This window comes from Saccopteryx bilineata, chromosome 1, assembly GCF_036850765.1.
Source record: "Saccopteryx bilineata isolate mSacBil1 chromosome 1, mSacBil1_pri_phased_curated, whole genome shotgun sequence".
In the NCBI taxonomy this organism is placed as follows: Eukaryota; Metazoa; Chordata; class Mammalia; order Chiroptera; family Emballonuridae; genus Saccopteryx; species Saccopteryx bilineata.
Window position 1 is genome coordinate 399,345,398 of NC_089490.1, and position 26,903 is coordinate 399,372,300.

Below are 26,903 nucleotides of genomic sequence, written 5' to 3' on the forward strand. Positions count from 1 at the left end.
TGATTTACTTCCTCTTCCAACTTCTCTCCCCAGCCACGTCCTCCATCTCAGTAAATGCCCCCATTCACTCACCCAACTGGGGGTCATCCTTTTTTTCCCCTCTCAGCAGTTACATCAAACGCAAAGCAAACCATTATACCGTAAGTGCAAGCACCTCTCCCCACCCGCCCTGCTGTGCTGCAGCGGATCCTCGTCATCACTCTAGTGGGCCACACAACAGCCTCCTGGGAACCTCCTCCTACCCTTGCTCCCTTTTCAGTGTGTTCTCCACACAGCACTCGGGGGGAGCTTTTTAAAACATGCCAGGCCATGTTGCTCCTCCCCACAAAACCCTGTGAGGATCCATATGTTCCAGCCCCATAACTGCTCGACCCACATTTAATCCCACTCTCTCCTTTGCTCATGCCACTCCAGGCACACTGGCCTTTTCACGACTCCTTGAGCGCACTAGGACCATGCCCACCACAGGACCTTTGCACTTGCTCTTCCCTCTGTCTGGAATGCCCTTTCCCCAAGCATCTATATGCCTTGTCCCCTCACCTATTCAGGTCTCTCCCAATGTCACTTCCACAGAGAGGTCTTCCCTGACTGCTCAGCTAAGGTGGGCCCCGTATTCTGCCCCTTCTGCCACCCGATCTCTGTCCATGACACAAGCATGTCTCATCAGTAGATTGTGTTCATTATTTCTGAGTCTGTCTCCCCTCCCCCACTGGCATGTCCTTCCACAGAGCCCAAGCCAGGGACTATTCCTGTTTTATCACAGCTGTTTGTCCAGTGCCAGGGGCAGTGGCTGGTCCATAACCACTCAGAAAAATCCCCTCAATGAATAAATAAACCCCTTAATAATAAGAGAAAAGCAAACTTAAAATCCTCCAAGAGATCAATGAAATGATTGCAGCCACAAGATAAGAAAATAGAAGTTAGGAAACAAGAACAGGCAGTTTACAGAGTACCCAAGAGTAATTTTGAAACGAAACGTATACATTCTGAACCTAAAACTCCCATGGTTTGGGACATAAGGGTCTCAACAGAGGGGCTGGAGAGCAGAATAAATTCAACTAAGGAGCGAATTCGTGAGCTGGACACTGGAGCCGCCCGCCTCCCACCAGATTGATTCCGACTGGATTCTGGGGTGGGTTGGTAATATGGAATTGAGATATTTGTTCATTCATCCATTCACTCTGCACTTACAAAGTTCCTACTACGTGCCAGGCATTGCCCCAGGTGACAGAGATACAGAGTGAACAGAATCTGCCCAGCCCCACCTTTAAGGAGCCTGCATTCTGGTGCTGAGAGGCGGGATGGAAAGGAGGTCCGTGAGCAGGAGGTGAAGGGAACCGGGTGGTGTGAAGCTGGGGGGGGGGAGGGAAGCAGGAAGGGGCCTGGGGAGAGCTGGGGGTAGGGCAGGGGGAGTTAAACGAGGAGGTCAGGGAGGGCCTCGCTGAGAAAGAAACCTCCCTAACGAAGAATTGAGAAATGTATGCTGTCGGCTCTCTGGGAGAAGGTTTGGGACAGAAAGAACAGCAAGTGCAAGAGCCCTGAGGCAGAGGCACACCTTGCACCTTCCAGCGACAGGCAGTGCGGGCCAATGGGGCCGGCGTGGAGAAAGCAAGGCTAGGAGGAGACGAGCCCCGAGGGGCGGGAGAGGGCCGCGCACTGTCCGGCTCGGGCCTCACCTCCGCGGCCGAGGGCACGCTGCCGGCTGCGAGCACCGAGCACCACCGTGACCGGGCCTGACAGGAGAAGCAGCACCTGTCTATGTGTGGAGAACGAGCTATAGAGGCTCACAGGTGGAGGCAGGGCGGCCAGTGGAGAGGCCACTGCAGGGAGCCAAGGGAAAGAGGGCACGGCCTGGGCCCGGGGGCGGCGGCAGCCGAGGGAGAGGTGGGCATGGCCCGGGGAGAGGTGGGCATGGCCCGAGGGAGAGGTGGGCATGGCCCGGGGAGAGGTGGGCATGGCCCGAGGGAGAGGTGGGCATGGCCCGGGGAGGTTCGGGAGGTAGAGCCAACAGGACTTCCTGGCCGAAGGCATGGGGGTGTGAAAGGAGGAGGGGAGGGGTCAGTGATGAGCCCAGGGTGCTGTCCTGAGCTACTGACCCTGCGGGGAGGGGTCGCCGAGAGCTGCGATGGGGTTGCCGTGGAGAGGCGTGTGCGGCGGGAGCTCGGTGCCCAGTGGGATAGAGAGATGTCCCTTAGGCCGGTGACTTGGGGCGCGCGTGCACGTGCACACACACACACACACAAAAACACACACACACACACACACACACACACACACACACACACACACATGGGTCCTCCTAGCGCACAGATGTCACTCCAGGCTCATGCCAGCCCCGCAGGGAGGAGGCAGGGTGGTCAGGGGCGGCTACAGCCGCCTGCGTCCCAGGACAGGGTCAAGGCATCCCATTGCGCAAGGGTCAGAGACCTGGCTGCTCACGAGGCCTCCAGCCCACACTGGGCAGGGACTGCCGTGTGTTTGATTTGCTCCCGCAGATTTGGGTTAATTTTCACTGAGGAAATGATTACTAACCTCTCTTCCATAAATGCTACTTGGTCACAGTTTAATTGCAGTCTGGGTGACTTCGGCCTCCACTTTCCTCACTTCCCAAATTCAGCTTCTCCTGGAGACAGGGGCAGCTACATCTCTGGGGGAGATGACAGTGGCTTCAGGGTCCCACCACACAGCTTCAGGTCCCAGTCAGAGCCACCCTGAGTGACAGGCGCTGGGCGGGAGCCCAGAGAGTCAGCAAAGCAGAGGGGCCACTGTCATGCTCGAGGCCGCCCGACGACGGGAGAAGCCATAGCTGCCACCGGGGAAGCGAGCCACTGCCATCAGCCCCTGGGCCCTCCACCGGGCTCGGTGACGTGGGCACCCTCACTGGTGCCCTGGGAGCCCCATGGCCTTTGCTGAGCTCCTGGACCAGGTGGGCAGCCTGGGTCGCTTCCAAGCTCTGCAGACAGCGGCGCTGCTGGTGCCCCTCATGTGGATCATCGGCCAGAACCTTCTGGAGAACTTCTCGGCCGCAGTGCCCGCGCACCGCTGCTGGGTGCCCCTCCTGGACAACAGCTCCGCCCAGGCCAGCGCCCCTGGCGCCCTGGGCCCCGAGGCCCTCCTGGCTGTGTCCATCCCACCGGGCCCCAACCACGGGCCCCACCGGTGTCGCCGCTTCCGCCACCCTCAGTGGCAGCTCCTGGAGCCCAACGCCACGGCCGCCAACTGGAGCGAGGCCGCCACGGAGCCGTGCACGGACGGCTGGGTCTACGACCACAGCACCTTCACCTCCACCATTGTATCCAAGGTAGGAGCCTCCCTCAACACCTTCCCAGGCCCTGTGGTTGGTAGGACTCACAATGGCCCGGTCACGGGAGGCCTCCTCACTTGCCATTAGCTTCCAGCCAGCCCCTCCATGACCACCTCCACCTGCAGAGGGGTTGGTGGCAGGAAACAGCCTACGAAGACCCTGGGATGGGAGAACAGCAGGTCACACGAAGTGGGCACCCTGGATGCCCAGGGCAGACCTGCTGCCACCCACCAGCAGCAGCCCATTTGCTCCTCTCCGTCACAAGAAGACTCAGGGAGGATCTGTTAGATTTCCAGAGGTGACCCCACAAGGGGACACTGGAAAAACCTGGGAAAGCGAGAGGGGTGGCCCATCGCAGCCACAGGGAAGGGGCCTCTTTGCAAAGGACCACAGGGACAGGAGTGCGGCACCAGCTCGGGCAAGGCGGGGGAGGGCAGATGAGGCTAGAGGGGCTTGGCCCTTCCCTGGGGTGCCATGGGGAGCCATGGAGGGGCTTAGGCAAGGGGTGACAGCCCTTGCTGTCCCACAGGGCCCTTCTGTACAACCCTAGAGGTCACCAGGCCAGCCGCCAAGACCCAGCTCCCAAGGGCCTTCCCTGTAGCTTCTCTGCCCCTCCCACCTGCGCCCCCTCTGCCTCCTGAGCTCAGCTCCGTCCTCCTCCCCCACCAGTGGGACCTGGTGTGCGACTCTAATGCCCTGAGGCCCATGACCCAGTCCATCTTCCTGGCCGGGATCCTGGTGGGGGCCGTCATATGCGGCCCGGTCTCCGACAGGTGCGTATCCCCCTCCCCCTTCTCATTCAGGCAGGCCCCGCTGGCCTGGCTGACTCCGGGCTCCCAGATGCCTGCGTGGGAGTCTCCCTCCTGACACCCTCCAGCTGTGCTGCTGAGCCAGGTGCGCACCCTCTCTGGGCCTGGTTTCCCCAGCTCTCCTCTGGGCTTGCGGAGGCTCCTATGCTCTCACTCAAACGTTCACTGCTGAACCTGCTCAGCCGCACGCCTGCCTTCAGCTGCTGCTTGGGCGCTCCTGCTGATGGAGAACTCGTTTTCTGCTGAGAGTACCCACCTGTGCTCATGAGCCCTCCCTCCATAGACGAAGAATGTGGTTCTGGCCCTGGCCAGTCAAGTCAGGGGACAGAGCATCGGCCCAACATATGGATGTCCCGGGTTTGATCCCTGGTCAGGGCACACAGGAGAAGCAACCATCTGCTCCTCATCCTCTCCCTCTCCCTCTCTTCCTTCTCTCTCTCTTCCTCTCTCGTAGCCAGTGACTGGAGTGGTTCAAGTGTTGGCCTTGGGCACTGAAGATAGCTCTGTTGATTCGAGCATCAGCCCCAGACGGGGGCTGCCGGGTGGATCCTGGTCAGGGAGCATGCGGGAGTCTGTCTCATTATTTCCCCTCCTCTCAAAATAAAAAATAAAAAATAAAAATAAATTTAAAGAAAAAGAATGTGGGTCTGGCACCAGGTGTCATTTTAGCATCCCTCTCTGCTGAGTGTGCAAGCATAGGGTGGGCTCTGGTGGTCCAGACTCACATGGCCAACATCGTGGCCCACTGAGGACCCCAGCACACTCCCCGTGTGTGTCACAGGTTTGGGCGCAGGCCGGTGCTGACCTGGTGCTACCTTCAGATAGCTGTGTTCGGCACGGCGACCGCCTTTGCCCCCAACTTACCTACGTACTGCCTCTTCCGCTTCCTGGCGGGCATGACCATAGCGGGCATCTCGATGAGCAGCAGTACTCTCAGTAGGTGCCTCTGATCCAGAGCCGAGCAGGGAAGGCTCTCGAAGGCTCCTGGCATGACCTGGATGGTCTCCTTGCAGTGATGGAGTGGACGTCTGCACAAGCCCAGACCTTGATGATGACCTTGAACACCCTGGGCTTCAGCGTCGGCATGGTCCTGCTGGCCGGAGTGGCCTACGGCGTGCGCAACTGGGTGCTGCTGCAGCTGGTGTTCTCTGTCCCCTTCTTCCTCATGTTTGTGTACTCCTGGTGGGTGCCACCCCGCCCCCGCCCCGTCCTCCACTAAGGGAAATGGGAGACAGAGGGCTGGGGGCGCAGGAGGCCAGGGGTGCAGGGCAGGAGGGGAGCCAGGGGAGCCTGGCACAGCTGGTGACTGACTGCAAGCCCCTGATGCTCACCCATCTCGCCCGGGAGCCCGGGCCTCATCACCTTCGTCTCCTTCCTCCGCCCTTCAGGGTGCTCCTTCCTGCTTCATCCACCTCCCTCCCCCCTTCTCCTCACCCTTCACCACCCTGCCCCCCCTCACTCTGCTAGGCCTCTGTAGCACGTGGTGGGTGCCTGCTGTGCCCTCTCCCCGGGCAGCCTCACCTGTGCCCATGACTCTCCCTCCAAATGCTGCCGACCCCAAATGCCCTCTCCGGCCCTGCCTTCCCCGGGCCACCAGCTTCCTGTTCCCGACGGCCTGTGCAACAGCTGCAACAGCTGCGTGACTGGGGCCGCAGCATCCAAACAACATCTCTTTACACTCGCTCCGCCCCAGGCCCCCCAGGGTGATAGCAGCCCCCGTCCACCACCTAAGGGAGTCAGAGGTGCCATGATACCTCTTTCCCCAACACCATTACCCCACCCCAAGTTCAGCAGGTCCCTGGGTCTTGTCAACTCTACCTCTAAAGACACTTGAGTCCTCCCTTTTGTCACTTGTTCTGTAAACCTCAGAGGACCTCAGGGTCCTGGCAGGTGTGCAGGAAGTGGCCCCGCCCTGTGGCTGCTCACAGGGAAAGCGTGTCTGGCTGGGAACCTGCAGCAGCACAGTCCTGGGTGTAGGAGCCAGGGTGGAGAGGTGGGCATCCCGGGAGCTCGGCCAGCTGGGCACACAGAGCAGGGGGTGCGCGCTTGGTGCTGGGGACTGTGGGAGCCAGGGCAGTGTTCGGGCCTGGGTCGTGCCATGGGGAAAGGACACTGGCATGCACGAAGCCAAATGACACTCAGGAGGTGGCCACTGTTGTCCCAGCTAGGACAACAGGGACAAAGGTGAGGCAAGGAACGCAGGGTCAGTCGAGCACAAGGGATGCTAGAGGTGACGGAACTAGGTGTCGAGCGACCAGGTGCAAGGGGTGCTGCTGATGCCGGGACTAAGGACTCTGTTTGCAGGGAGGGGCGGGGGAGGGGCCAGCTCAGGCAGGAAGGTGCAACCGTGGAGATGAACGGGGCCATGCGACATCTGGGGAGTGCCACAGAGTGGAGGAAGGACCTGGCAGGCTCGGCTCCTTTGGTGGGCTGGCAGGACTGTGATCCTGTCGCCACAGGGGTGGCCTGGCTCCCAGGTGAGGCAGGGGAAGGGCCATGGGGTCAGGAGGGCGGCAGGAAGGGGAGAATAGGGATCCCCCACCTCAACCCAATGGGAGGAGGAGGGAGGAGGAGGGAGAGAGGCTGACCTTCCGGGAAGGACGGTGGCTGAGATGGTGTGGCCGCTGCCACACGTCACAGTGTCCCTCTCTTCCCACCCCCTGACCTCCCTAGCCTGAGCCCGGGGCCTGTGGACAGCAGTGAGGCCACCCCTTGGGCAGAAGGGGAAAGAGGGGCAGTGAAGCTTGTGTAGGCCGGACCCTGGGCCACCCACTGGAGCCAGTGGGCCAGCAGGAGCCACAGGCAGTGGCCCCCACCCAGTCTTCCCTCTGTCCCCTGCCCCAGGTGGCTGGCAGAGTCGGCACGATGGCTCATCACTGTAGGCAGGCTGGAGCAGGGCCTGCGGGAGCTGCAGATGGTAGCTGCCGTCAACGGGAAGAAGGCAGTGCGGGACACACTGACCATGGAGGTGAGGCAGGGACAAGCCTTCTCCCAGGTCTGGGCCCTCAGACCCTCTCCCTGCCCTGCACATGGCCTTTGGGAGGAAAGCCGAGGGACCCAGCCCCCTAATATCAGAGTCTTAGAGGCTCTAGCTGGTTGGCTCAGTAGAGCATCAGCCCGGTGTGTGGACGTCCCAGCTTTGATCCGCAGTCAGGGCACACAGGAGAAGCGACCATCTTCTTCTCACCCCGTCCCTCTCCCCTTCTCTCTCTCTTCCCCTCTTGCAGCCAGTGGCTCGACTGGTTCAAGCATCAGCCCCAGGCACTGAGGATAGCTTGTTGATTCAAGCATCGGCCCAAGATGGGGTTGCTGGGTGGATCCCAGTAGGGGCGTATGTGGGAGCTGTCTATCTTCCCTCCTCACTTAGAAAAAGGAGGTGTCTTAAAGAGGAGGGCCTATTCAGAGCCCCCAGGACTAGCAGTGCCCCTCTCCCAAAGGTCCTGTTGTCAGCCACGCAGAAAGAGCTCAGGGTGCGCCAGACTCCTGCCAGCCTGAGTACCCTGCTTTGCACGCGTATACTGGGCCTCCGGACCTTTGTCACCTCTCTGTGCTGGTAGGTGTTCCTTCAACCCCCCCGGCCCCCTCCTCCGGCCTGCTGCAGGCGGCTGGCAGCTAGGAAGGCTGGAATCAAGGCTCGAGCTGGCATCCAGCCAGGGGCCCTCCGATGTCCTCTCGTGGGTCCCACAGTCCTGGAGGCGCCGCCAGGACAAGGCTGATCGCACTGGCACCTCTTCCAGTCGGGCTCTCCAGAGGACACTGCCCAGGCCAGGCAGGCTCAGGGGGCAGTCGCTAGAAGAGGTTAATAACGATTTCTAACAAAGGTGCTGAGGCAGCTGAGAGCCCAGTGGGACAGGAGGCAGTCAGAGACGTCAACAGCAGAAAGGGACATCTACCCAATTTTCAGGGACCCGGACAGCCCAGGAGTCAGGGCCACCCAGCAAAGACTGAAAGCGGTGAGGCCTCCGAGGGAGGGCCTGCTCAGTGGAAGACGGGGCTGAGGAGAGGACACAGCCCCCAGGGAGAGGCAGGGAGGGACGCCCCTGCTTCTGCTCGCACCTCCAGCTTCTCACTAGCGCCTCCCACTGGTCAAACCTAACGAGGAGCAGCACAGGCAAGAGGACCGGAAACGAAGCCTGTGGGGACCACCCTCTGCCATGTCAGGGCAGCAGGAGGAGGGCGGAAATGGGTCTGAGAACAAACAAGCAATGGAGCAGCCCAATCCCTCTGCCTGACCCCACCTGCCTGCCCCACCTCCACCCCCAGGTTTGCCTTTGGCTTTATCTTCTTTGGCCTGACCCTAGACCTGCAGGCCCTGCACAGCGACACCTTCTTGCTCCAGGCCCTCCTCGGGCTCCTGGACATCCCAGCCAGGATAGCCACCATGATGCTGCTGAACCGCCTGGGCCGCCGCCCCATACAGGTGGCATCCCTGTTGCTGTCAGGGCTCTCCATCCTGGCCAACATGCTGGTGCCCCACGGTGAGCGGGCCTGTCTGGGCACAGAGCTGCGGCCGGAGGTTCCTCCCTGAGGGGGCCGGGGCCAGGAGAGGACACCTGGCTCCTCCTCCTTAGAGGGTATTGGACTAGAACAGGGGCTCAGGAAGGAGGTTGTTGGGGTGTCTGGGACAGCCGGTGGTGGCACATACTGGGCAGATGGAGGCGGGCGGGTGGCACTGTGAAAAATTGTGGAGAGAAAATAAGAACTCAGTGACGGAGTGTGCGGACAGGGGCAAGGAGACTGGGGGGAAGGGCCAGGGAGGACTCCCAGGGTCTGCTCTGGATGTCTGGGTGGGGAGCTGATTGGGGGGGGTTCAGAGAATGAGATCATCTAGGACATGGCACCTGTGTGAGATGTGGGGACACTCGGGTGAAGGTGACTCACACACGTGTGAAAGGTCGGGGGGAGAAACTCCATCCGACCCTGTGGCCCCTGCCCCCTCCCTGCTAACCCCGGCTCTGTCCACAGAGATGCCATTCCTACGTGCAGTCCTGGCCATGCTGGGCGTCTGGTGTGTAGTCTCCTCCTTCACCTGCACCACTATCTACAGTGGTGAGCTCTTCCCCACCCCGCTCAGGTGAGGCTGTGCCCGGGCCCCCGAGAGGGCTGCCCTGGGCTGAGAGGGGTCTGCTCCAGACCTGGGTGTTCATGCCTTGTGTCTCTCTTCCACCTCGTCTCGGGGCTGGCTGCCCAGGTGCCCCCCTGCCCCCCTGCCCAGCCTGACCCACACCACCTCCCTAAGCAGAACAGGGCTGGGTGGGAGTGGGGGGTCAAGGCCCTGGGCAGGTAGAGTGGCCCCTCACAGCTGCACCTGTGCCGGCAGGATGACTGCAGTGGGCCTGGGTCACATGGTGAACCGAGGGGGAGCCATACTAGGGCCTCTGGTCCGGCTCCTGGATGTGTACCACCCCTCCCTGCCCCTGCTGCTGTACGGGGCTGTGCCAGTGCTGAGCGGCCTGGCTGCACTGCTGCTGCCCGAGACGCAGGGCCTGCCGCTGCCCGACACCCTCCAAGATGTGCAGAACCAGTGAGTGGACTCGCCCGGGACCAGTGTCTTCTCCCTTAGAGCACCCCATCACTGGATGGAAGTAGAAGCAGAGGCCCAGAGAGGGATAAGATTGGCTGAGAGTCACACAGCACATCTGTGAGAGAGTGGAGGCCAAGGGCTGGGTCTCCTGACTGACAGTGGGGATTTTGTACCCTGCTCTTCATTCCACCATTTGAGGTCCAAATGGCCCAGCGAATCCCAGTTCCACCTTGAAAGAGGTCAAAGGGAAGAGAGTGTAGTCCTGTGTAAGGGAGAGAGCTGAGGGCATGGTGGCCATTGTTGGGGTTCTCACTGGCCCCAGACTCTACAACCAAAGCCCCTAGATACCTGTGAAGGTTTCCACTACCCCCACCAGGTTTCCACTACCCCCCCACACACACACACACAGCCTCCGTCACGTGCTCAGGGAGCTCAGTCCTGGGCCCCAGAGCGCATCAGTATTCTCTGAGTCCTCAGGATAGACAATGGTCAGAGGTCAGGGGTTACTGCACCTGTGAGACACAACCTCTCCATGTCTTTCCTGAACAGGGCAGTAAAGAAGGCAATGCACCACACCCGGGAGCCCTCTGTCCTGAAATCCACGCAGTTTTAGGCTTCCTGAGAGCCTGAGACAGGACAAACAGGGAGTCTTCGATCCTCTGCTGAAGGCAGGAGAGCAAAGGCCTTGATTTCCAGAGGGCCCGGAAGCTGCCCGTCCTGCCCAGCCCTGTTCCTCAGACAGAGGAACACCCTTCAACACACACAGGGCAGAAGGTGGTGTGATGGACAGGAGGCCACCCGACCCTCACTCCTGCGCACAGAGAGGAGCAGGGACCAGGCCCTGGGAAGGGGCCAGCCTGTTGACCCCATGCTTCCCTCTTGCTGCCCTGGGCTCAGAGACCGATCATCATCCCAGGTGAAACCTCCCAGCTTCTCCCTGCAGCCTGAGGGCTCTGGACAGGTGATGGCAGCTTCACTCTGCAGCTCCGCCCGACTGGCGGCCCCTGGCTCCTGCTCCTCTCCACACCGCCCCTTAGCACATAGCCAGTCTGCCTGCTGGCCACGCCTTCTGCTGGGAGTGCATGCCCCCCACCCCCCACCCCCCACCCCGTTCTCTGCAAACTCCCACTCCACCTCCCAGACCCGGGCCAATGTCCTCAGTCCAAGGGTCCAGGGCCTGCCCAAAGGTCTAAGGAAACCCTTACCCATGGTTGCAGCCATGTACCTCTCTCCCCGCTGCTAGCCTGTGAATTCCCAGAGGGTTGGGGTGTCTCCAGCTCCCACACACAGCTAGGCGGAGGACCATGGCGGGGGGGGGGGGGGAGACAAGAGTGAATAAAGGAATGCACAACAGGCCCTCACCGACTGTGATGGGCCCAGGGGGGTGGGCCTGGGTGGGGGCTCCTCCCTGGGGTGACCCCTCCCAGGCCAGCGTTCCTGCCTCGAGTGTCTGCCTGAGTAGCTGCCCTTCCTTGCCCCTGGTGTGGGTCAGGCCCCGGGCTGGGCACCGCAGGGCGTCCCTCATTGCATCTTTCCTGAATCCTCTGAGGTAGACTTCGCCCTGTTTCACAGACGGGAAAACTGACTGCCTGTGACACAGAGCCAGGAGGGGGTGGGTTCGAGTCAAACCCTGGTCTGTAGGTCTCCAGAGCCCCGCTGTGGCCACAACACTCCCAGCCTGCCCTCAGGCCTCCCAATCTAGATGTCCAGTGGTGCTCCTCAAGGGCATGGGCCTCTCTCAGAACCAGCTGGGTGCCTGCAGGGTGCCTGGGCACCACTTCCGGGGGGCGCAGTGCAGGGGCTCCGGCAGGAAGGGGCAGGCCCGGAACTCCCGGCCACCAGCGAACAGACGCAGGTGCAGGCGGGAGCCATCTGCTGCCCCGGGAGGTCCCGCCAGCTGTGTTCACTTGGTCTCTGGGCCACTTGGGCCTGTGTCTTGCTTCCAGAACCAGCTGCACGCTTACACACACACACACACACACACACACACACACAATGTGTACACACAGGTGCACAAATACAGAAGAAGGTTCACGGGAAAACAGAACATAGCTCTTCGACCCCAGGGAGATGAGATCACTCCCTGGCCTGGTCTTACCAGCTGCAGCCGCTGAGCCTCGGAAGGTTGTGTCCTCAGTCATCTGCCTACTGCTGCCCCTCAGTGAAGACCCCCCGGACCGAGGTTGTCCCAGCCCACCCCAGACTTTCTGTCATGTCTGCCTGCTGCCTGGCTGAGCCCTAGCTGCCTTTCCTACCCTTGTTCAGCATTTCCTGTGGCTCCAGGGTGTCCAGAAGCTTCCAGAAGGCAGAGCTAGGGCTGGTGGGAGATGGCTCCTCACAATGCCCTCCACACACACACATACACACACACACACACACACACACACACACACACACAGAGTGTTCTCTGGCTCACAAGCGCTCAGAGGGGCCTTGCTGCCCGCCCTTCCAGGTGGTCACAGTCTTCTGGGACCCAGGGCCCCGCCCCTCTGGGGACTACTAGGGAATGAAATCACCATCACCACCATGGCGGGGTGCGCCCTGGGCGGGGCTGCAGGCTCACGGGAGGGCTGGGTGCTGCCGGCCGCAATGGCAGCCTTCCCTGGAATACAAGCGTTCTTTCGACCTCCGCCACAGGGAGCCCCTGCCCTTGAAGGCACTGGGAAGAGACCTAGCAACAGAGGTGGGGGGCAGTGTGCAGAGAAGCACCCGTCAACCACGCCCACAGTGACTTCCTCCCGGCAGCAGAGGCTTCAGACAGCGAAGACGGAGCAGGGGCTCGGGACCCACTCCCTTCTCCTGCCTCTGGCCTGGGACATAGGTCACCCAGGAAGGTGTGTGGGGACGGGCAGTGCTGGGCACCACAGGCTCCGTACCCACCTCCAGGAGGGGCACATCCTCCCAGAGCAGCCCCAGCCCTGGCTGAGCTGGTGTTCCCTTCCCCGGGAGCCTGGAGGGCCAGGGCAGGCCATCAAGGTCAAAGGCTGCAGCCAGACTTTATTCTGAGCTTCTGTCCCAAACCTTGTCCTTGAACCCTCACCCAGGAGAATCTCCTCTCCTGTCAAGGAGTGGGGTGCCTAGAACTTCAGCTACCCCCCAAGTGCTGTTTGAACCCTCCTGGGGGTCACGGCCAGGCCAGCCAGAACTCGAGAGCCCATGAGGATCGGGTGCTAAGTTCAACATTAGATGCCCAAGACAAAGAAGTTGAGGCCTAGGTAACCATCTCTTATAGATGGGTAAACTGAGTCAATGGCAGGGTTCAGAAATCTTTCCTCTTACAACCAAGCTTTTGAGTGACAGGAGTTCTTCGCCTCTTTATGCAGAGAAGAAAACACCAGTCCCACAGCCACATGGCAAAAGCAGGGCTGGGGGCTGTCCTTCCAACTCCTGCACTGCCCCTCTCTCTGGCCCCCTACTCTGACAGACTGTTCAGGGCTGTTCTAGAAATTTCTGAAGCAAAGATAGTCCTCTTCTTGACACCAAAGAACTACTGCCTGCCTGTTCTTATTTTCTTTGGCTAGTGGTGACAGGGGCAGGGGAACCTGAGATAAGTCTCTGTCCCTTGAACAGAGAGAGCACCAGCAGAGCCACAAGGGGCTACAGCTGACCTTGGGGATGTCAACCTCAGGCTCCAAAAGTGTGAGCAGTGAGGGAAAGGGCAAGCCAGGGCTTCCCTCTCCCCGCGTGGCTGGTTTAGGAGGGCAAGGAAGAACAGGACCGTAGAGAGCCACACCCCAGGCAGCTGGGGAGGACCCATCTCCTCCCCTTCTTAGGACCCTGGGGTAGGACCCCAGGACCTCTGGAGGCACACCCCATAGTGGGGAGGGTCCCAAGACAAAAGCATCATCCCAGGATGGAGAGGAGGTGGCGGCGATGAGCCAACTGGGTGGTACTCCTGCAGGCACTGTACCCGAGGGCCTGGGAGGCGTCCAGCCTCAGCCTGCACCGGGCCTGTGGACTGGGAAACGGCCGGAGAACCAGCCAGGCGGCAGCAGAGCCACCGCGATGGACACTCAGGAGGCTGCATGCGGCAGTGAAGGGCAGTGCCAAGCTCAGGCCATGAGAGGCCAGAGCTGGGAGGGGAGGCGAACTCCTTCGAGCAAAAGGCAGAGGCAACCTAGGTGACAGAAGCGTGGCTGCGAGATGTCTTCGTGTTCATTGGAGTGGTGCTGCAAACCCACCCACACCCCGCTCTCCCGAGGGGGCCTGCACACTCTGGTCCCCCAATTCCCCGCCTTCGAGTCTCTGCTTGAGTCTCCGCTCCTTGCAACCAAGAGGCTTAACAAATACAGAGCCATCTCTCAGCTCGCCTGGTCCTGTGGGCCAGGAGGGAGAAAAACCCTGGGGATGAGGTGTGCTGGGTCTACTGCCATCTGCAGTCCCAGGAACTGCCCTCAGTCAACCAGAGTGGACATGGAAGTTGTGGTAGGGACAGGGTCCACACCTCTAGAGACGCAGAAGGAGCAGAGATCTGGGGTTGGGCAGAAACTGGACTCAGCTACTGATTCACCCACCTCGAGACCTTGGACCGGCCACTGATGCCCTTGTCACCCAGGAATAACACTGCCCAGCCTCCCCTGAGAGCTGTGGCAACCACTAGAGGGCAGCACGGCACTCCTGCCTCTGGGCATTTGTCCCCATTCAGAGAAGCTAAGGTCCTTAGGTGGGTTGACCCAACCAGGGTCAGACATCAGTCTTCGCCCACCAGATTGGGGGCTATTTCCTGCCCCCATCCTCAGCCACTTGAGACAATTGCCCCAGGAGCCCAAAGCCATGCTCAGCCCAAAAGTTTAGGGGTTACTTAACAACTCTCACGGGCCTCAATTTGGGCTCAGACCCCAGCCCAGAGCCAGGACCAATGTCCCAACAATTTGGTCCCAACAGCCCCACCCCGAACAAACTGCACAGGACCTTTGGGTTTGGAAAGTTTTGTTTTCTTTTCCCACACATTTCCGGGGTTGGGTTGTTTTCCAAGACTCAGACACATTTGTTAACAAAGAGAAAAAAACTGGGGGAGCAGGGAGCCCGTGGGCAGAGAAGTGACCCCTCAGTCCGAGGGCGACGCCTCGCTCGCTCTCTTCCCTGCTGCTGGAGCCCAGTGGGTGCCCCAGGCTGCTGCTCGCGGTATCTAGATTATTTGTCTTTAATATATATCTGCATTTGCCTTTCCCCTCCCCCCCGCCCCCCCACCCCTGCTCCTCCAGCAGCTTCCCCAGCAATGCACATCGCCCGGCGGCACACCACGGAACAGGCCTTCCCAGGCCAGAGCCCCTTCCCTGGGCGGCACCAGGAAGGTGCCTTCCCCCGAGGGCAGAGGGCAGAGTCGCAGAGTCAGGGCGCTCTGGGGCTACCCACTGCCCCGCCCAGCCCTCCCCCCTGCCCCCCTTCATTGGGTTGCTCGCCCACCCTCCCCTCTTCTCCCGCCGCCTCTGGAAACCCGAAGGGAGGAAAGGAAGGGAGAAACCAGACACAAGAAAGAAGTGGGGAGGAGCACGGGGACAGAGAGACGCTGCAAGCCTGGGGTGGGGACTGGCGGGCTTGGAAGAGAAGGAAGGCAGGAGAGGTGGAGGGAGGAAAAAGAAAAGTCGAGGAAAATTAACAGGACAAGTAGTGGACACTTTACAAAACCCCCGGCCTTCCTTCCCGCCCAACCCCATCAAAATAAAACTACACCCCTTAAAAAAATAAATCAACCCAGGGCTGTGAGCACGCGCCCTGCCGGGAACGCAGGGCTGATAGGGACAGCCAGCCCCAGGACTGACGGCCGCCCCGGGCGGCAGGAGGAAAGGGACGAGCACGGGGTTTCCTTCTCTTCTTTTCTTTCTTTCTTGTTTGTTTGTTGTTGTTGTTTTTTGCGTTTCCTCTTCGTGAGAGAAGTCTGAGGCAGCCAGGGAGTGGGTCCCCAGGGCCCCGACAGGGAGAGGGCCGCACCCTCCTCTCGGGCCCTCCCGGGAGGGGCAGCTGGCAGTGGGGCGCGGTGCCGGGGGGCTCAGACGTAATACTCCTTGTCTTTGTTCTTCTTGGCCTTGCTGGGCGTCTTGGGGGCCGCCGGGGCCTTCTCCTTGACCACTGCCCCATTGCTCTGGGCCGAGTTACTGATGTAGTTCCGGCTCTGGTCCACCTGGTAGGAGCCCTCGTCGCGGTTGCGATACTTGTACATGGCATAGAGGAGGATGAGAATGCAGAGCGCCGCGGCCGCCACGATGCCCACCACCATGCCCGTGGTGCTGCTGGACTCCCGGATCACCTCCACGGCACCCGGCGGGCCCCGCTCTCCAGGCCCCGTGGGGTTGGCTGTGGGCAGACGGGGGAAGCCAGGGGCGGAGGTCACACCAGGGCGCAGAGGAGGGGGCCTCCGCGGCTCGAAGGACGTGGGGGCCCCGGGCCCCAGGGGTGGGTTCTCCAGCAGGGGCTGTAGCGGGTCTCGGTGGTTCATTTTGCCCGCTGGCAGGTTGGGGGCTGGAGCAGAGGGGGCTAGCAGCACCCCAGGGGCGCCCGTGGCCCCATCTGTCCTGAGGTTGGGCCGGGGAGCGGGTTTGCGGGGTGAGAGGAGGGTGGTGCGGTCCGTGACCAGGGGGAAGGTGGTGTAAAAGTCCTCGTCGTCCGTGGGGGGAAGGCTGGAGTCAAAGACCTCCCCAGAGGCAAAGCCCGAGGCCTCGATGGGCTCCTCACAGTCGCTGTCATCCTGCTCAGCCTGGCACGGGCCCCCGGCGGCAGGCGGGCGGCGGGCGGAGGGCGGGGGCAGGGTGTCTTGAGTGGCGCCCACGCCCGTGAGGAAGGGGTAGAAAGTGGGGGGTGGGGGCACGAAGGGGGATCGGGTGGCCACAGGAGGGGGGTCTAAGGAGTCCTCCGTGATAATGGGCAATATTAACTCTCCTCCTAGAACAAGAGAGAGAAGAGAAAAGAGAGGGCGTCAGCGAGGGCCAGGGCGCAGGCGGCCGCCACAGAGAGAGAAACAACAGCCTCACACACCCAAATCGGTTCCAATTGGCTTTGGCGGAGACTACACGGGCTGCGCCCGCCCGCCAGCCGGCCGCAGCACTGCGCTTTAAGCGGGCAGCGGCTGGATGCCCTGGGCACCCCACGCACGGGCTCTGTGGCTCTCTGGGTTTTGGTCTTTTTGATTGTCTTAAGAAACCAAAAGGAACAGAAAGGAAAGGAAATTGAAAAGAAACGGAAAAAAACTCTACTGGTTTAAGGCTTTAAAAACAGATACAAGAGCAGCATTTAAACAAACCTAACAACAATATCTTTTAGGGTTTTTTTTTCTAGATATTTCTTTTTTTGCTTTTTTTTTTCTTTGGTTTTTAAAAAAGAAGATAGCATACCACGGAATTCAGGCAACTTACATCAACAAATAGGCCGTGTGATTTTAGCATGAAGAAAAAAATTACAAACAGAGCTGTGTAAGCGGGTTCTCCCGGAAAAAAAATAAGAAAAAACAACTTTTCTGCACCACGTTTCCTGTCTACCTGTTCGGTATCTCCCTCCCTCACTCTTCTCTCCCTGGACATCCTGCTTCCTCCTGGATACTCTCTCTCCTCCCTCACATGTGCCCTCTCCCCCTCATCAAACTAACAACGCTACCATCTGCAGGGCAAGCTGGTGTGCAGGAGCGGTTACCGCCACTCGGCATGGAGTGTGGCGCTTGTGGGGAAGGGAGGGCGGTGGGAAGGACCTGGGCGGCAGCTATGAAGGAATTGCTACATGGGCGAGAAGACTTGGGAGGGGACGGTCACGGGAGGGAGCTTTGGAGGCTAGCTGCAGGTGGGCCATAAAGAGAGGAGAAATTGAAGGTGGGAGGTGACAAGGTCCATGAGGAAGAGTGGGCAAGGAGGAGACAGACACATTGAAGGAGAGTCTTGTGCTACAGGCCTTTGGGAAGGGCGGTGACCAGTCACATAAAGGCGGGAAGGTGGGGAGGAGCAGGGAGTGAGGGAGGGCAGGGGTGGGGGCAGGAACACATTCCTGAGCCGTAACTAGCTCCCCAACTTTCTCTTTCTTTACCCTCCACCTTCACCTCTGACCCCCACTGACTCCCCCCCTCCCCCTCCCCAGAACCCCCATGAGCCACCAGGACCTGGCCAGGGCTTGACTGCCTCTGGCCCTCTTATTATTGTTAAAACAATAATAAAACAACAGAAAGAAGAAGAAAGCAAAAAAAAAAGAAAAAAATACATACACAGCTATTTGGGAAGGAAGTATTTGCTAATATAGGGCCCGAGGGAATCAGTAGGAAGGACTTTTAGGGGGTCAGTTCTCCTCCCACCCTAGGTCTGATGAATGGGGACCCCTAGGCAAAAACTAATTCTCATCAGGCCCAAAGGGTGAGAACTACAACTCCCATTAGCTTTTGAGGGGTGTGGATCACAATTCCTATCAGCCCCTGGGTCAACAAACTGCAACTCCCATCAGCCCACTGCTCCCCCCCCCCCCCATACACAAAGTACTGCAACCTGCTGTGTTGGGAAGCTGGAACCCAGGTCTAGGAGGCTGATGAGGGTTGGAAGTTTTCTCTCTAGCTCTTTTCAGCATAGCCCAAAGCCCTGCCCCCACCTGAATGTTTCTCTCTGGTCTCTGCAAGGTGTGGTCCTCACAGATCACACCATAAGCTCTCTACCCCTCAGCAGGAAGCATCCTCAGCCTCCACCCCCCGGTCCAGCCTGCCGCACTGCAGCCGGGCCAGCTGCTCTGGTGCTGTTCCAACACCTCTGCTGATCCTTCAGACCACAGGCCCGGCCATCTGGCGGATCCGTCCCTGGCCACTCGGGCCAACCGCAGCCAAGATCTTGCCACTGAACTTGCAGCCCTGCTGAGCACCTCAGGCTGTCTTCCTTACCAGGCTCCGGTCTCCCACTGGGCTGGGGCTCACCTTTACCCGGATAGGGAGGGCCCAGGGCGCCTGGCCCTCCAGGGGCTCAACCACACTGAAAAACCGAGCCAAGAGACGAGTATGTTTTATGGAGCTGGGATGGACCATCCAACCTGGCTTTTTATGGAGAATGCTGAGGCCTGGGGTGGGCCTGGAGAATGCTGAGTCTCCAAGGTCACTAGGTACTGGTGTCAGGCTAGGTGAATCAATGGACTACCCAGTCCCTTCTGTGGCAGTCAGAGGCAGAAAAGGGCTGAGTCTCACAAGGAGACTGGGAAGGCCTGACTCCTCCTCCCCGCGTTTGTAGTTACCTGCTCGGCGGTTTAACTCTTGGCTTAACCTAGGAGACCACAGATCTGTTCTGTCTTTAATTCCTTTGTGACTGTGGGCAAGTTTCTTTCACTTTCTGAGTCTCCACCTATGAAATGATCTCATCTATAAAATTAGAGTATTGGGCTCCTGGCCCCAGGTGAGAGCAAAGACCTGGATCCCACGGATCTCAACCAATGGATGATCATAATTTGTCCTCCCATCCCCACCTGAGCTCAGACCCAGAGGATGGCCCAGCACCTGGTCCCTGGGTAAGGGGCAAAATCAGCTCTCAGGAAGCTGGCCAGCCCTTCAAGCGATGGCACGCTGCCCCCAGTTATGGCAGGGTCCCCTCCCTGGATGGACCCTAACTGCATCTGGGGTCCTCCCTGCTGGTCCACACCACCTGCCCCTTCCTGACTTTTGCCTTCTGGTCATCTCACTCATCCTTCAAATCCAGCCAAACATCTCTTCCAGGAAGACTTCAGGTTTGAACTCACTGCCAGAAAAGGCCTAAGGCCCATCTGTCTATGTCCTTAGCACCCAAAGCCAAACCTGTCACAGAGCGGGGGTTCCTTGTGTTTTGATCGGGGAAGGGAAGGTGTATTCATCAGGCATCTCCTCTGAGCCAGGCCAGGCTAGAAAGGGCTGAAGGCCCTTCTCACGGCCGGGGCAGCTACTTTCTGAACACCCTTCCTCCCCAACCCACCCCAGTGGGCACTGAGGCCAGCCTGGCAGAAGCCTGGCTCTGTGGGCCAGCTCTCACCCACACCGTCTCCACCCTCAGTCGTAAACCAGGCCACCAGTTGCTCCTGGGAACTTCAGGACCAAGGCTGTCCTAGGCAGGCTCGTGGCTCTTAACCAGTTACGGTCCCAGCAGAATTCCAAGCCCAGGAGGCCCTTGCTGGGGCCACATAATGCCCTAGAGGGGCTGACTGGGGCATAGACCTTGGCTTACTACCCTTTTCCTCGCCCCACGACTAGACTATGGTATGTGGAGGCTTCAGGCCTCGGACCACAGACAAATCCTGCCCGACCTGAACCCCCACACCATTTGCTCCAGCTTGCTGGTTGTTTGGGCCCTTGGGACACGCAGACTCCCAGGTTCCCCTGTGCAGTCTTCCCCACATCCAGAGCCCTCCCAAGCCTGGTCACATGGGATTTCTTTCCCCTTCCCTTCATCTGCTTCTTGGTCTCCATCTGTGGATAGCCCTGTCCCTGCTCTTCTGGGGGTTTTCCCTGGGCCTTTCTCTGCTCAAGGCTTTGACAGCATCTCCTGAGGGTGTCCTGCCTTCACCCGTGTCCCCTACACAGCAACAACCGTCCCTGAGTACCTCCTTCTGGTGGTCCTGCACGCCAGACTCCACCTCCCCCACTGCTTCCTCCCAGCACTCACACCCTCACCAAGACATCACCGCAAGTAACGTGCTTTCAAAAGCCCACGCTGCCTTCCTTCTTCCTTCCCCAGTATCCCCTCCAGCTGACTTGGGCTTTTTGGCAGTCAAGTCACATACAATGGGGGGTACTGGGTTTTCCTGGGGTCATACACTCGTCCAGGAAGCATCAGACAAGCTTGCCCTGGTCAGGAACTAGCAGGGCCTGCAGGGTCCCAGAGATGCCTCACTGTGAAAGGTCAATGGGGCTTCCCTAGTCCCCCCTCCTGCTGGGCATTTAGGGGTGCAGACTCACAAAGGCGCTGGTAGCTGGGACCGAGTCCAGCTCCACACCAAGGGTGCACATTAGGATGGGGTGCTCCTGGGAGTCTGAGAAGGACTGTAGGCAGCCCCGTCTCCTCCTCTACTTCAGGCAGCGGCAGCATTTGGAAAATACAGGTGTACTTATGTCAGATGCCAGCCACCTGCTGCTCTGAAACTGAGTTTCGGTGCATGTCAGTCTCACTCACTAGAGAGAATTCCATCCTGGCCAAGGAGACCACCAGCCACTCCTGAGCACTCCTCCTTCCGCAGCGCCCTGCCTCTGGGGGCTGCTGGCCCAGCAGGCCGAGCCCTTCCTGCCTTTGGGGATAGAAGATTCCTGACTGGAAGCCTACCCCTGGATCCCGGTCCCACCCAAACAAGATGTTCCTACGCCCAACGGGGTGTCCAGAGCTGAAACTGAGTGTCAGGAAGTAAGCCATCAGCTGGCTAAGGCCTCTACCACTAGGTGTCCTGCCCAGGCCATGAAGGTAAGAAGGACACTAACCCATAGGGCATTTCATACCAATTAGAAAAAAAGGCAGCTCCTTGACATGCCCACAGCCCTGCAGGTGCACAACTTGGCAAACGGCATCTCTGTGCCAATTTGGAAAAGGTATTGTCTTTCTGGTGACACAGCCTCACCCTCCAGGGCCAGGACACATGGCTTGGCAAGCAGGGCACTGGCTAGATTTCAGCCCTTACCTTTTCCAGCAAAGAACCACCTGTGTGACTCTGTGCCATGACCTGAGGATGGTGCCCCTCCCCACCTAGAAACACCGACACACAAGGGCAAACACCAGGGCAGAGTCAAGGTCAGAGACAGAGGTCCTTGTGTGCACGTGCAGGAACGCACCCCTCGGAGGGCCCGCTGCTGTGCACCCGGGCATACGTCTCTTAGCATGTGCGTACGTGAGCCTCGGAGCTGAGCACGTGTGTGTCAGCAAGTCTGAGCAGATGTGTGCCTGTAAATGAACCTCTGGCTCTGAGCTCACGTGTGCAGGTGTGGATGCACAGATGTGCCCAAGAACATGGGAGCATGCCACCGTGGGTCTGCTTCTGGGGACACCTCTTTCCCAAGACTCCTTCCATTTGGTGTTGAAGATGGAGGAGCCACCAAGTGGAAGGAGTCTGGATTCTCGGCCCTTGAGGCCGAGCAGCCGCTGATCAGGAGCGCCTGGGTTGGGCTGCACCTGAGTGAGAAACTCCCACTGAGGTTGTTCTGTTCCAGGAACAAATGTCACCCCAATACAGACACTGCCCGGGAAACGGGGGTCACCCCTGTGGCATTTGTGTAACCAGCCAAGGGGGTGGCCCGGCAGCTGGACAGATGAAGAACCACACAGCGCGCGGCAGGACGTGATGCGCCGCCCACAACTCGGGATGACCGGAGGGCCAGCCATGCGGAGGCTGCAGCGCTAAGGGGAAGGGCCAGGAAGCCAGGATGGCAGTGCTGGCTGGTACCTTCTGCTTCTTGTGGCGGATTACAAGAGAGAGACCGAGTTAGGCAGGAATTGGTGCGGCTGCAGAGACGAAGGGAACAGAGGGAGCCCAGAAAGGTGGGGCCTGCAAGTGTCAGAAGAGCCACTGCTTCCAAACCCCAAACTGTAAGTAAGACACACGATGGACAATGGCTTTGAGGGGCATCGGCCCAGTGAAATGTCCACCTGGACAAGGGGCTCAGCCCTGCCTCAGGATCAGATTAAGGGAGCAGCCGCCATCCTGCCAACTGTTTCGGATGCCTTCAAGATCGTCACCGCTGAGTTAAGAGACAGGCCTGGGGGCAGAGGCACCGGGAACGCTGTCTGGAGAATCATGTCTAGGAGAGAACTCAGTGTGGTCGCTGACTGCTTGAGCCCTGAGACAACCTGCAGGCCCCCAACTACGCATGAGCAGGAAGCAGCCGTTAACTCTGCAGGGTGCCCAGAGGGGACACTTTCCCAACACCCCCTTCAGAGAGGGCCCTGGAGACCAGAGACCAGGAAGAAGCTTGCAGCGGCAGCCCCAGAGCCCCAGAGAGGGCGCTCATCCCAGGCGGCAGAGGCAGGGCTGGAGGACGAAGCTTCCCACCGCAGGACAGAGCCTGGCCTGGCCTGGCCTCGCCTGGCGCACTGCGCTCTCTGCGCTGGCCGCTTTCCTCCACGTCAGGAACTAAGAGCTGCTGTCTTCCATCCTTTTTCTGAATGGGAGGTTTTTTGTGGTGGTTATCTCTGGCCCACCACCATATTCTGGGTGTGTGTTGAGGCTGTGTGAGCAGTGGGATCAATTATCCTCCGAGTTCACGGGTATCCAGACCACACGTGGGCTCCCAGGAGGCAGGTCTATACCCAGGGGAGTGGGCAGCCATCTCCCAGACATCCTCATCTTTGAGATCACAGTCCTATCTAGGTGGGGCTTTGGGTGTCTCCTGGGGAGGGGTGGGTGTGCTCTGTGGGTGGGAGGAAGACTGGAATGGGTCATTGGTGGCCTGGAAACCAGATTACAGCATGTATATCACTAGTTGGTCACCAGATCCATTGCTGCGTCCTCCTGGGGGCACAGCAAGGCCCTCCCTCCCCGCTCCCCTGGAAGGTAGGCTGTGGCCATGGGACTGAGCTCCAACGGGAAGAGTCAGCAGGAGCAGTGTGCACCTCCCTCCTGGACCTGGCTCATGAAACCCTCCCCTTTGTGACCCTCCTGCTTGACCCCTCCCACCGCAACTCAGGGGGCCACCCCTTAAAGATGGTGCAGCTTCAGGATGGAAGGAAATGGGACCCCGAGTCAGCACCTGGGGAAGGGCTGCCCACCCCTCAGGAGCACTTGTTTGTGACTTTACGAGAAGGGGAAATAAATCTGTGTTAAACTACAGATGTCCTGGTTCATCTCTTACAATACTAGTGTTACCTTAAGACACTCTGGAATCTGAGCAGATGTGTCCGTGTCTACAGAATTGAGCCCATGTGCACCTCTGAGGGTCTCGGCTGTGTGTGCATGGGAGGGCAATGCCTCAGGAGGGGCACGGACATGTGAACAGTGCATGGGGCTCCTGGGGCTTGAAGCACATATGGGCTTATGTGAATCTGTGCGGGTCTGAACAGCTCTGTGTGCTCCCCTTGTGTGGATACAATCGTGCAGGTCACTGGGTCTGGACATGGTGTGTAGCCTGACGTCTGAGAATGTGTATTCCCTCCCACACGCAGCCGCATGGGTGCCTCTGGTGTGTGCTTAAATGCAAAGTAGCTGTAGCTATGTGGCCAATGGAGATGTGTGCACATGACTTGAGGGGTCTGAGCACACGAGCATACATGGAGGAATGGGCTTCTGTATGCAGGTCTGAGCTCAGGTGGGCGTCTCAGGTCCTCTCATGGGCCAGTGGGGAGGGGTACGGGTCTGTAAGTCAGAAGAAAAGGGTGCCTGTGCATGGAGCCCTGGGTCCAGGCACGGAGCCTAGCTGAGAACACACACACGTGTACCCTGGGTCTCAGCACAGAGCAGCATTCCATGTGTGCACGGGCTCGCCTCTGTGGGGATGCACCTGAGGACCCCCTTTGAGGATGTGTGTGTGCGTCTTGGGGAATGTGCGCATATGCAGGTCTGAGCACAAGTGTACACTTGGGCAGAGGAGTGACACGTACACTGCTGTGAGCCTGGACACAGGCGGGCACTTCCCTGAATTCCTGCACATTTGTGCACGTGTGCACCTGTGCCTTGGTGTGTCTGAACACATCGTGTATGTAACTGTTCTGAACACGCACCTATAATTCTAAAACATCTGTGAGCAGCCGTAAGTCTGAGCGTGAGTGGAGGATCCTAAGGTTGAGCACCCGTGTGTGCCTGTGAGTCAAGCGTGGATGTGGAATTCTGTGAGTCTGAGGGCATGTACATGCATGTGCCTCAATGGCTCTGAGCACATGTCCATGCTCAGGCCAGAACGTACATGTACATGCCTGCAACATGCGAGTGCTTCCATAGGTCCGAGTATATGCGTGCCACTCTGAACATCTGGGCATGCCGCAGCGGGTCTGACATGCATGTGCAGCTCTGAGCACACACAAGTGCCTTGTTGCATTGAAGGCACACTGCATGTGCACCTTTGTGTGGCTGAGCACGTGCATGAACCTGGGTCTGAGCAGGTGGGTACCTGTGAGCCCGCACCTCTGTGCAGGCGATTTGGAACTTTACGCACACATGTATGAACTGTGGCTCTGAGTACACGTGTCCCTCTGTGAGACTGCACGTGCCTATGGATCTGTGCTGCTGTGAGTCTCAACAGCCGTTCTGTGTGTGAACTTCTGGGGCTCTGAGTACACGTGTTTCCTAAGATCTAAGCACGTGTGAGCCTTTGTCGGTCCAGGAACAAATGGACATATGCTTCTAGGTTTGAACATGTATGTGCCTATGGAAGTGGGCACATGTGAGCTTGCTGGTGGGTCTGTAAGTGTGTCCATGGGTGTATGCGTGCACACTTCTGGTCAGACATGTGTGCATACAAATGTGTGCCACTGTGGGTCTTGCCGGTGTGCACTTCCCATGTGTCTCAGCAGGCGCCAGCTCAGGTCCCTGCAGGGGCCAGGCCCACAGCACTGCGTGTGGGTCAGGCTGGCTGAGATGGCGATGGAGGGGGGGGCATTACCAACCATGCAGCACATGGAGCCCTAAAGGCACTCCCACACAAAAGAACTTAAATGCTGTGTCCAGGCCTGGCCAGTTGGCTCAGCGGTAGAGCATTGGCCGGGTGTATGGAAGTCCCAGGTTCGATTCCTGACCAGGGCACATAGGAGAGGCGTCCATCTGCTTCTCCACCCTTTCCCCTCTCCTCCCTCTCTGTCTCTCTCTTCCCCTCCTGCAGCCAAGGCTCCATTGGAGCAAAGTTGGCCCAGGTGCTGAGGCTGGCTTCATAGCCTCCGCCATAATGGCTCCCATTGCAACACAGCAATGCCCCAGATGGGCAGAGCATCACCCCCTAGTGGGCATGCTGGGTAGATCCCGGTCAGGCACATGCAGGAGTCTGTCCATCTGCCTCCCCGCTTCTCACTTCAGAAAAATACAAAAAAAAAAAAAATGCTGTGTCCATCAATCAACACCCTTTTTTTACTAGGTTGCCAACCTCAGGTAAAATAACGAAGTTAAAGGATGACCTCACTAAGCTGGGGGGTGGGGCGTGGGGCCCAGGTCATGGGAAATGTCGGAAAGGTGAGCAGTGATGACCCTGGGGCTTCTCACCTGGACCCAGCGAGGAGGATCCCACAGGCGGGAGGAAGGCAAACACCCCGGGCTTAGCCCCTGGGCAGCCGCCGCCTCTAGCCAGGCTGCCTCCACCTCTCCTGCTGACCCTTGGGCCCTGGGAGGCTGGTCCTCCACCAGAGAAAAAGCCTCCCTGTGCTGGGGGCATAGGAAGGGCTCCAGGTGGGGGTGGCACAGTCTGGATCAGCCTGGGCAACCCAGATCGCTTGGCCCTCGCCCGGCCTTCCACAAAACGAGAAGAATCCACCTGGAAGCATTTCAGACGGCGGGAACGAGGAGCGCACAGGTGACATGCGTTGGAGGAGAGCTGTGGCTTCCCTTGGTCTCCTCTGGGGCCCAAGTGTGCATTCTGCCTTCTCTCCACTCCTGTTTTTTTTTTTTTTTTAATTTTCTAAATTGATTTTTAGATGGGAGGGGAGGAGTGGAAAGCATCAATGCATAGTAGTTGCTTCCCATATGTGCCCTGACCGGGCAAGCCCAGGGTTTTGAACCAGTGACCTCAGCGTTCCAGGCCGACACTTTAGCCACTGTGCCACCACAGGGCAGGCTTCTCTCCCCTCCTATTTTTAAAGCTGGGCGCAAGGCTAGCCCCCAACCTCTCCCTGACCCCCAGCTTCTATTCCTCGTCCACCCTGCACCCGCCCACCCCCTCCTCAGCCCCTTCCCCAGGAAGAGCTGCCCGGCCACCTGTGCGGTCTACTTCCGCCTCCTCACTCCCTTCTCCCAGCTCAGCCCCCACCCCCCTGCGCACACTCAGCATCACACCCCGGCCCCTACCAAGACTCGGGCTGGAGCTGGGAAGCTAGAACCTCGGTGGGCAGTGCGTGGCACTGGCGTGACCCCGTGAGCCTTCTCTGCATGGTGGCCATCTGCCCGACACTCCTCTCTGCGGGGTCCAGGGAGAGCAGAAATGCCTCCTCCCAGCCCAGGAGTTGCCATTCCAGTATGTGTGAACATGAGCACATGCGTGCACACACGTGTGGTGGAGCCACACGCCCTTTCTTCATGGGCAACATGGCCCTTTGTCCCCAGAGCCCCAGCCCCAGGCTCTCTGAGGCCCTCTATCACAGCTGCTCTGGGCCTGGGCTAGTGGCCCTTGCACCTACAGAAAGCCTCGGTGAGTGACTAGTCAGAGGGGGTGGAGCAGTCGAGGACTGCTGTGTGGAAA

The 26,903-nt window shown here is 59.2% G+C and overlaps 2 protein-coding genes across 32 annotated transcripts in view; one reads left to right on the forward strand and one right to left on the reverse strand.

The window, feature by feature from the left end:
* The first annotated feature begins 2,567 nt into the window (after window positions 1-2,567).
* Window positions 2,568-14,998, forward strand: SLC22A12 (solute carrier family 22 member 12). Of its 4 annotated transcripts, XM_066251931.1 has the most exons (10): window positions 2,568-3,301; window positions 3,974-4,077; window positions 4,895-5,049; window positions 5,127-5,295; window positions 6,958-7,081; window positions 7,551-7,666; window positions 8,377-8,591; window positions 9,079-9,187; window positions 9,434-9,637; window positions 10,187-12,027. In XM_066251931.1, exons 1-10 carry the CDS (start codon window positions 2,900-2,902, stop codon window positions 10,248-10,250), a joined length of 1,662 nt encoding a protein of 553 aa, XP_066108028.1. In that variant the 5' UTR covers window positions 2,568-2,899; the 3' UTR covers window positions 10,251-12,027. The 4 variants fall into 4 exon arrangements, with proteins under 4 accessions (XP_066108028.1, XP_066108030.1, XP_066108029.1 ...); XM_066251933.1 differs by lacking the exon at window positions 9,434-9,637 and having other exon boundaries at window positions 10,187-14,998; XM_066251932.1 differs by lacking the exons at window positions 3,974-4,077; window positions 4,895-5,049 and adding an exon at window positions 4,108-4,198 and having other exon boundaries at window positions 10,187-14,998.
* Window positions 14,999-15,035: 37 nt separating this feature from the next.
* Window positions 15,036-26,903, reverse strand: part of NRXN2 (neurexin 2) — a 111,120-nt gene continuing 99,252 nt past the window's right edge. For 18 of the 28 annotated variants that reach the window (XM_066251912.1, XM_066251906.1, XM_066251904.1 and 15 more), the window contains one exon: window positions 15,036-16,516. In XM_066251912.1, the coding sequence (XP_066108009.1) occupies window positions 15,627-16,516 (890 nt within the window). In that variant the 3' untranslated portion in view covers window positions 15,036-15,626. The remainder of the gene's footprint in view (window positions 16,517-26,903) is intronic. The other 10 variants (XM_066251929.1, XM_066251928.1, XM_066251919.1 and 7 more) reach the window with 1 other exon arrangement.

Coding starts and splice junctions, on each gene's coding strand:
- SLC22A12 (XM_066251931.1), top strand. CDS start 2,900: ATGGCCTTTGCTGAGCTCCTGGACCAGGTGGGCAGCCTGGGTCGCTTC. Junction 9,188..9,433: donor CTCTTCCCCACCCCGCTCAG/GTGAGGCTGTGC, acceptor CTGTGCCGGCAG/GATGACTGCAGTGGGCCTGG. Junction 9,638..10,186: donor CTCCAAGATGTGCAGAACCA/GTGAGTGGACTC, acceptor TTTCCTGAACAG/GGCAGTAAAGAAGGCAATGC.